General features: G+C 32.8%; 2 protein-coding genes across 2 annotated transcripts in view; one reads left to right on the top strand and one right to left on the bottom strand.

The window, feature by feature from the left end:
* The window catches only part of LOC119580466 (omega-amidase NIT2-like), a 2,633-nt gene extending 534 nt beyond the window's left edge, over positions 1–2,099 (top strand). Inside the window, exons 2-5 of the mRNA XM_037928616.1 lie at positions 515–777; positions 1,027–1,121; positions 1,608–1,746; positions 1,907–2,099. Coding sequence (XP_037784544.1) covers positions 515–777; positions 1,027–1,121; positions 1,608–1,746; positions 1,907–1,995 — 586 coding nt within the window. The 3' untranslated portion in view covers positions 1,996–2,099. The remainder of the gene's footprint in view (positions 1–514; positions 778–1,026; positions 1,122–1,607; positions 1,747–1,906) is intronic.
* A 3,303-nt stretch (positions 2,100–5,402) lies between these two features.
* The window catches only part of LOC119580047 (pre-mRNA 3'-end-processing factor FIP1-like), a 37,478-nt gene continuing 32,851 nt past the window's right edge, over positions 5,403–10,029 (bottom strand). Inside the window, exons 8-9 of the mRNA XM_037927946.1 lie at positions 7,184–7,444; positions 5,403–6,686 (exon numbers count right to left, since the gene is read on the bottom strand). Coding sequence (XP_037783874.1) covers positions 6,548–6,686; positions 7,184–7,444 — 400 coding nt within the window. The 3' untranslated portion in view covers positions 5,403–6,547. The remainder of the gene's footprint in view (positions 6,687–7,183; positions 7,445–10,029) is intronic.

The raw sequence follows: 10,029 nt of genomic DNA, 5'->3' as shown, positions 1-10,029 counted from the left end.
ATTCAAATACATTTAATATGGAATAAAAAGGCTAGTTGTATGTTAATCACTTATTAATTTGATATATATATGCATATTGCTCTCTCTCTCTCCTCTCCTCTCTCTGCATATATATATATATATATATATAATATATATATTATAATATAATATAATATATTATATAACTATATATAATATATTATATAACTATATATAATATATATTATATAACTATATATTATTATATATATATATATATATATATATATATATATATATATATATATATATATAATATATGCAGAGAGAGGGAGAGAGAGAGAGAGAGAGCAATATGCATATATATATCAAGATTAATAAGTGATTAACATACAACCTAGCCTTATTATTCCCTATTATGGTTTGAACAGGTGTATTGTAGACCATATTCTTTCATAATCTTACTTGAGGTACATAGCCAAGTGTGTTTTATATTACCAATACAGTCAAGCTAAACTGTTTGTTATTTTTTTTTTATTTTTAGGGAAAGCTAAATTGCCCATAATTTAATTAAGTTTTATATACACAGACATGAGGTTTTGACAGATTTTAATTTGTTGTTTGTTTTTGTACCCCTCTTTCATCAGCTCCACCTGTTTGACATAAACGTCGAAGGGGGAATATGCTTTCGCGAGTCCGATGTCCTGTCACCCGGAAACAGTTACACAACCTTTGACCTCCCACAATGCAAAGTGGGGATCGGCATCTGCTACGACATTCGATTTGCCGAGATGGCCCAGGTCTACAGCAAAATGGGTGAGGTTTTGTTATTAAAATGTCATCATGTGTTTGTGACCAGTGACTTGGTTTATGTCATCTTAAGGAAGAACATTTTGTGTGTAGCATATTCTCTGTAATGAGATGAAGGTAACTGGAATCAGGCGGCTTTCAGCTTGAATGCTAAACTGAATTATATTTGGATACTCTTCTGTCCTTTCTCTGCATATTTGTGTCTAATCATTTTTTCCAGTTGGAAGATAGAAGTTACATTTTACTTTCACACAGGTTGCAAACTCTTGTTGTATCCAGGAGCCTTCAACATGACTACAGGCCCTGTGCACTGGGAGCTATTGCAAAAAGGACGAGCCCTTGACAATCAGGTCAATTAGTGCAATTGATTTTGATTTTATTTAGACAGATAGATAGATAGATATAGATATTTATATGTAGTTTCATAGTCAGTATTATGTACATACATAAGAATGTAGATAATACCTAATATACACAAGAATGTGGATAATATAAATTACTGCTTTGCTGTTGTAAACAGAAATTGAAACTGATTGTTTTGTGATTTCCTTCTGCACTGGGAATAGATATCTCTCTAGTAAACTGTTCAGTTATGTTCACAACAGAGTAACATGTTCACTTTCATTTACTTGTGTGACCTGTCCATAAGTAAAGGATGCTATCAAACTCTTAGTAAGTCTTGCTAAGGAAGAGTAAACTATTTTGCAATATGCATAGACCTTTTAAAAGTAATGTGTATGTCTGTAAAATTTGAGTGTTTAGTAAAATGGAAAGCCTACTTTTTTGGCAGTTGTGATTGTACACGTTCAGTGAATGTTTTCTCATGCTATTTCTAGGTGTACGTTGGTACCATTTCTCCTGCACGTGATACATCTGCCACTTACATTGCCTGGGGTCACTCCACCTTGGTCAGTCCATGGGCAGATGTTGTAGCAACTACAGAACATGAAGAAGGGATTGTATATGCTGATTTGGGTGAGATTTTCTTGTATTAGATTGCCAGAGTTATAGAAAAAAAAATATGTACTAATTATGCACTTTTAATGTAGTGAGGATGTGAGTTTGTATTGATATTTTTTCTGCCCATTTCCCGGATCAATGAATAATTTTTCTTTCTGTTTTTTCATCCAAACAGATATGGATTACGTACAAAAAGTCCGTCAGATGGTTCCCCTCGGTGTCCAGAAGAGGAATGATATGTACGAAATTGTTACCAAGAAATAACTTACTCCTCAGTTTAAAAATGAATGAATATAATACATTTTCCTAATCCACAGTGCTCAGTGCTATGATTAAGTTTAGTTATATAGAGATACAGTGTTGAATAACTGCTTGTACAAAACATGCTAAAAAAGGTATTTTTTTAATAGCTATGTAGATATCTCTATTATGATATTATGTCATAAAAGAAAGTTAGCATTGAAATGGCTGATTTCAAAACTCCGTAGCATTTCAAACAGCAAGCTTCAACTAACAGTATAGAAGATATATGCATATTTCCAAGATGTTTTGTTTCATTTCCCAACCAGCCAAGTTCAAAATAAAAAGGATGAAAGTTCCCATGTTCAAGTTCAATTTTGAGTTCCAAAATTGATCTTTTTCACAGGTTCAACAATTCCGTGATAACACCCAAAAAAGAAAAAAAAACAAAATGACGTCCTTCAACCTTTGCATAACATTTATTACCGTTCTTTCACTATACAAATGATTAAATAACATGTTCTTAATGAGAAGATAAAGATAAAGTCTGAATGAGTATGTGAGATTGATAAAATGGAAGAAATTTTAGTTATTTTTTTTCAATGAATTAATTCATGAAGAAACAAAGGTGTCTTTTCTTTTCTTCTTTTATAAATATCCAAATTAAAGCATTTCAAAATAGTTGTGTGTTTAAACTAAGGACTGTGAAGGTTTCACAGCCAGAGGTGTCACAGCTTCAAATAAAAGAAATAGGCTGGCAGCTTACTTTTAGAAACAGACAAAATTATAAATAAGTAAAATAAATAAATATTAAGCACCTACTGAGTGCTTTGTGAAATTCTGTTTATTCCGTTCCATTTTAAAAATAAGATTTAAAAAAATTTTTATAAAATAAAAAAACTTAACTGTTATAACTAATGTTTTTGTATAAAGATGGAAAAGGAAACATACAGATGAATTTTACAGTATTTAGCAACCCTCCAGGGAAGAGGTCATAGCTGTTAAATTCTTAGGTTAACTTAGAAAATTACTGAATTCCAAAACTAACTACAGACACCAAAGATTTAGTAGTTTTAAAAAATCCCAGTAAATTAATTAAATTCAAAATGTTGGATGAATTAAAATCAACAATTTTATGTAACCAAGATCATCATTTTTCACTTCAGTTTGAAAAGTTAATAGCAGTTTTATTTCCCCAAGCATATATGAACTGCAAATTAACTAAAAAATTCAGCAATGCTTCACAAGTGGGCAAAAAAATTGCATAAAACGTAAGTTCCGAATACTATTTTTTCTTATGAAATACTCCATAAACCACACTGCATATAACAATAAAGAAAATGTATAGAAAGTGTATTCCTATGGGTAGTGTAGAATACTCAACATTGTGAGGAGCTACACAACCTTGATCTCAGGGTACATTGAGTATTACTGGTGCACTGTTGCAGGGATTTTACATTACAGAAATGAACTATTTCTGTGTGTTTTTTTTCTTCCTATGATTTAAAATTTATAAGCATCCTTGTGTAGTATTTTCCATTTTATGAGTCAAAAAACACTTTCCTTTCTCACTGCACTTTCATAGGGACCAGAGGGGTAGGATGAAAGGCAGGAATAGTTCAGAACAGATGCCAATAGCATATTACCACATATGGGAGTGCCCCCTTAAAAATGCATTGCATTTCATACCCTGTGTCACAGATAGTACATGCTCATCATATGATGCATATCACCACTGTTGGATTCATGGCCATGAGTTTAGCATAAAAATAATTTAAAAGTGATGTATTTAAAACATGATGGAAAGGTAAGTTATAGAGACAGTTATAGAGACATGCCAACAGGGATCTCGTAAGCTTATTTCCACTAATTTTAGGAATGTATTCAACAATGTATGTTATAGACATGAAGTAAAGAGAAATATGCCTAGTCCTAAAAAGAAAATTTAACACCTGATAATCTGATTGTTGTTTCTGGTAAGGATAAAAGAAAAATGCAAACTGATGAATGATATTACTATGACATAAAACAAATGAATAAGGCCAAAAATTCATCAGATAATTAAAAATGCCAGGAAACAAGATGAAAAACAAAATGGTTACAAGCAATTCTTCAACTCTTTTTGCACACTTCGACATACAAAGTAGAACACCTCTTCACTGACATACCACAGAACCAAAGATTGTAGCATGAGATAAGAGCTTTATCCGTGTACAGAACCTTCCTACTTGATGAACCTTTTGCATGAAAACACCACATTCAACATCTCTAGCTTCTTTTGTCAGTGGCTGATCAGGCATGTAATATCCAAATGTTTATCGTAACCTGTAACCCTGTTATTTTTCTCAGTTAAAAAATTCATTACTGCTATATCATAATCTGATATTAGTACATTATCTAAATTCTTGAAAACAGTCATAAAAATTCTCTCTCATACACTGTCATAACAATCCATGTTTCATAAATCGATAATATTTTCAAACAAAAAGCTATCTTATATCTAAATACAGCACTTTGTAATGTAAGTGCTTGAATACCTACATAACTGTTCTTAAGGTAAATATAAACATACACTACCTGTGTATCAGATTGTAGGTCTTTGCCTACTGCTGTCATAATATCAACAGAAATGATATGGCCTGGTATTTTTCTTGAGGATATAATCAAATTCTTCCCTGGAATATGTGTTTGTGTATGGCAGGTTGAACTGGCCATAAGTCTCTGACATCTAGGGCAGGGGTCGGCAACCTGCTGCCTGCAGGCCAGATCCAGCCTGCAGAGCCTCTCAGTGTGATAATGGCACATAGGATGGAGCAAATTCACATGGATGAGATCTTCAAAGTCAATGATTTGAGTGTTTTATTGTTTTGTTTTTTAAATAAATTTCATACAATATAATCACTAGTTTGCCTGCTTTCCTATATTTTTTTTTGTACACCTAGGTACTGTTGGGTTCTCTTTAGCGCTCCGGCCCGAAGGCTACACCTAGAAACTTTGACTGGCCCTCACACCGAAAAGGTTCCCGACTCTTGATCTAGGGTTACGTATAAAGGAAGGGTCTGGGTGACACTATACTTTCAAATGTAAAAAAGTACAGGCTGCTACCTAAATTTGTTTTACCTTACTTTCTATGTTACAAATGCCATTTTCTAGTTAATTAGTTCATTTATTGCATGTTCGCAACTACAATTAATGTAGACATGTAGTACCTTTTAATAGTCCTTGTAAGTAATGATATTGCATAATACCGACAAATATTTGTCTTAGTTTTCTTGTTTTACTATCCTGTTGATCACAGACATTTTGCAAAAAAGCTGAGATGCTGAGGACTTGGACAGTAAAATTATTCTACAAAAACAATTACAAAAACTATGTGATTCATTCCAAGTTACTGAATTAGTGCAATATACAATGCCCCAAACAAAATTTTAACCTTTTATGTATCACTTTGCACTTACCAGTTACAAATAGGACTGTCTTGCCTCAAGATGCCATCATTTATTAATTAATTTATTTTTTAAGGCAAAGTGCAGTTCACAACAATAAACACAAGCCCCTATTAAGTTCACCACAATAAACACAAGTCCTTATTAGCTACAGTTTTAAAATGTATTCTCATATAGCAACATTTTTCCAAGACATGATGGTGCTAGTCTAAACAGATTCTTTCTTTATCAGTTCAATATTTATCAGAATCATTTGTCATTAATAGCCTATGAAGCTTCTTCCTTACATTCTCCTACTTTCTGAATAAATAAGTAAAAGTGTAAAAGGAAAACTCATTACATTGCAATATTGCTTTCACTATCTTTACTCTGTGCCCAAGAGAGGGTGTTCAATTTTTTTTCTTTTTCCATGTAGGATATCTACATAACCCATAACCACTTTGTGCTAACAAAAGTCTATCCTCTTTATGCAACTTTAATCAGTGTCTCATGAAGGTAAAATTGCATATATTAGGTTAGTACCACTATTTTGCACTGCAGAATTACTACTATTGTCTAAACCTTACGACTGAAATTTAACCATTTTCATTACTTCTACAATAAACAACTTTCAATCTCTTAAATCCATTTTGCATGAGATATGCCTTTGCTCTCATGAAGAACCTGCCTCTGGTTACTAAAGACAGTTTCTAAAGCCAAGCCTGTCTATCATGTTTACTGACATCAAACTATTGTTATAACTGTGGTATTCTAAATACTAACATTATTGTATTGTATTTGCATAAATCCATGACTTTTAAGTATATAAATTGGATAATGAAACAATTTAGCTTGAAAATGTATGATTTCTATTTTCACAAAATTAAAGGCTTATATAACGCATATGTAGTTAATGTAATCAAAGATATGCTATTATTCATAATATTTCTACTTACAGTCCATTTCCTAACCAACATTAAGTTAAAAAAGGGTGTAAAAAAAAAAGAAAAAAATAATAAAATAAAATAAAAAATTATCAGTTCTTATGCATGTATACCGATGATGCATGGATACAGGATGCCATATAAATATAGACCCGAGAATGCAACAGACATTAGCTGTTTGTACTAGACACACATAATTCCTTCTTTCTAATCAGCATCACGTTCTCTCTTTGACTTCTTTCTCTTATGTCTATGGGAAGGTGATCTGGAACGCGATCTAGGGTGTCTGCTCGAGTGTCTGTGTCGACTTGGGGAACGGCTGCGCGATCTGTGACTTCTTCGGGATCTGAAAATCAATGTTTGCAGAATTAGAAAGGGTTGTACAAATCACACAAATATTACAAAGGGTTTTTAAAATTACATACATAAACAGACAGTATTTATAGTAGTTGTGAATTTTAAAAGAAAAAGAAAAACAACAACTATCAACTTCAAAATTAGGTGAAGAGGAAGAAAAAAAAAAGCCAATACTTCCAATTGGCTTAATTATCATAGCAAGGAATATATTTTTGGTGAACATAGATGAAAATTTCAATTTGCATCAAAATTTAAGAGAATCAACTTTTTCAGGATTACTTTTTTGCACTGAAGCACTAACTTACACTGCCAAGTCCACAGAAATTAAAGTCAACTTCTCAAACTATAGATAAACAAATAAATACATAAATAAATAAATAAATAAAATAAATTTGATTAAATTCAATATCGCTGGTGATATCTCTCACTCCTTTTGCACCTGCAGTATTTCCCAATCCCCTAACAAAAATAGACAGAGGCACTCACCGGTGTCTCTCCTCTTCTGGTTCTGCAGACGGGGGAGGCGCCCCTACAGAGTCCTCATCGAAGTACCCTCCACCGCCTGACACTGGCAGCACATTTGGCGGTGCTCCTCCTCCTCCCCCTTGGCCCTCCCAGTTGCCCTGGCCGCCCATGGGAGGCTGTCCCCCTGAGCCCCAGCCAGAGGGGTTGTCATAGGAGCCCCCTCCGTAGAAGTTGTTGCCCTCATTGCCGTAGTAGGTGTCGCCGTAGGGGTTACCTCCAAATCTGAGAGGGGAATGAAGGAGGAAAATAAATAAAGGTACATAAAAAAAAATAATTAAATAAATAAATAAAAATTAAAAGACTTATTTTGGGGGTTTTCAGTTTATAGTTGCAATTTCAATACCCCCATCTATCTCTAAAGCTAAAGCATTGTGGCCTGACCTAGGCAGATTTACTAAAACAAGAGTGGTCTTTGCCAAGGAAAGGAATAAAGGGGCAATGTGAATCTACTGTATGTAGACTTCTTACAGTTAACTCACTGACAATAAAAATGTATATGCACTGTTCATTATGTTCAAAATATTTTCCATATTGATCATTATAATAAAAAAAAATAATCATCATCATCATCATCATAAAAATAATAACAGCAACAACTTTAATATTGCCAAAACAGTATGAGAAATAAACACCTTGTTCACTAATTTAAACAGGTGAGGTTAGGTTGGTCTAACAATTCACTTGATGAATTATGCACTTGTGTAAAAAAAAAAAAAAAAAAAAAAAAAAAAAAAAAAAAAAAAAAAAAAAAAAAATATAAAATATTTATATATATATAAAAATTTTTATATATATATATATAAAATTATAAAAAAAAATAAAAAAGAAAAGGGGGAAAGGTATTGTTTTGTGCTGCGTTAGAATATGAACCAACACTTTTACAAAAAAAAGAGAGCAAAAGTCTTTTATCCATGGAGCAAAGGGGCAGCTAGGCCTTCTGTAAATTATAATGGGAAAAAAAAAAATTTTTCCCCCTATCATGATTTTGAACTCATGATAGGGTGGGAAAAACTGCCCAACTCATAAAAAACAAGGGGGTCCTACAAAAATGGTAATTTTTGAAAAAAGAAAAATCAAGAAAAAAAAGAACTCCAACATATCTTTTAAATAACAAAAAAAGAAAAAACCCGGGGAAAAAAGAAAAAACCGAAAAAAAAAAGAAAAAAATCCGTTCCCCAGAAAAACCGCACCGAAAAAGGCAAAGCACTCAAGGGCCTAAACATCCAAGACACTTTAAAAAGAGATGACACGAGGCAGTAAAGTTCTTACTCCTATCTTATATCCTGGTTGTGATGGGGTTGGTGGAGGGGCCATTCACTTACCTTTTTTGGGTTTTCTCGTCTATCCCCGTCATGCCCTATGATAAAATTTTTAAAAAAAATTTTTATAAATATGCTAGATAAAAAAGTGCGATAAAGAACAGAAAGTTGTAAAAAACAGTACAATTTTATTTCGCTTCACAAAATAAAAACTTTTTTCTTATCTCACTTGAGGTAAAGTACGTTAAATGTCCAACAATTTCTAAACACCCCTCGCACAGCCATGAAATCAAATAAAGGAAAAGGAAAAAAAATGGGGGAAAAATTAACCCAAAAATTTAATCTATTTCACTTTTTTTTTTTTTTTTTTTTTTATAAATATCATAAAAAAAGTTTTTCCTCTAAATGAAACACGGAAGTGAAAATCAATACCTGTATCGTGCTGGCTTGGGGTTTTAAAGCACCCCCAATGACGTAAATCGGCCATGCCTTTGTTGCGTGGGGGGGCCTGCTTTTGGCGTGGAGTAAACTCCATATTGTGTTGTCATTTAAAAATGGCTACTGGGATATGCGGGGATTTTTAAAAAAGGCTGAAAAACAAAAAGAATGTAAGGCTCGAATTACCTTTTTTTACAATTTAGATCCCCTTTACATAACTGATCTATGTGATCCACTATGGTTTATCACCAAATTAAAATAGCATTCCCAAAAAATGGGAAAAAACATGCAAATCAAAAAAAAACATGTCCTCACTCATGCCGTCATTTACCTTTGCACACTGATGCCCAGCCCGGCAAGCCAGCACCTATTCCCGGATCCGCACCCCTCTTCTTTTGCAGTATTTTAACCACGTCTCCTCATTTAAACCCTGTTGAAAATAATCCAGATACGCACCAGGGTTTCTGCAAGCCATAAAATTTTTTTTTTTTTAATGCCAATTTTAAAAAAAAAAAAAAAAGAAGCAAAACATTTCCAACATATAAATACAAAACAAATAAAAAAAAGTAAAAGAAATATAAAAACAATGAGATAAGAACCCACTGAAAAAAAAAAAGAAAAAAAAATTTACCCCCAAAGGGTTTTTCTTCAATTTTATCGATTTAAAATCTGTCACTGGAACCCCCTTTACTTTTTCCCGGCATTGAAATCTTTATCCTTTAACCCGTGGTTGGAGCGCCGCCCCAAAGAAGGGAGATTACCATTACAATGAAAACCCTAAGTAAAATTTAGAGGTAAATTAATTTAATCAATTAGTCCCCGTCAAATAAAAAAAAGGTCTTATCTTTTTTTCATGGGGGAAAGGAAAAAAATTGGGGAAAAACCTAAATTTTTATAAAAGTTCAAAGGGCCTGCACGAAATAAAAAAAATGGAATACAATAAAAAAAAACATCATATTACAGATAATTTATTTTGTTTAACAGCCAGGGCATGTTTTTAGAGGACATGCATTCTGCTTTGGGTAACAGTAGCTAGGTCCTTTAGGGACTAACTATACCAAAATGATGATGCCACACTCACTTCGCCAATGAATCTGAAACTACTTAAAA

This window comes from Penaeus monodon, chromosome 13 (assembly GCF_015228065.2).
Source record: "Penaeus monodon isolate SGIC_2016 chromosome 13, NSTDA_Pmon_1, whole genome shotgun sequence".
Classification (NCBI taxonomy): Eukaryota; Metazoa; Arthropoda; class Malacostraca; order Decapoda; family Penaeidae; genus Penaeus; species Penaeus monodon.
Note: the sequence above shows the minus strand (reverse complement) of the source record. Positions and strands in the feature narration are given on the sequence as shown.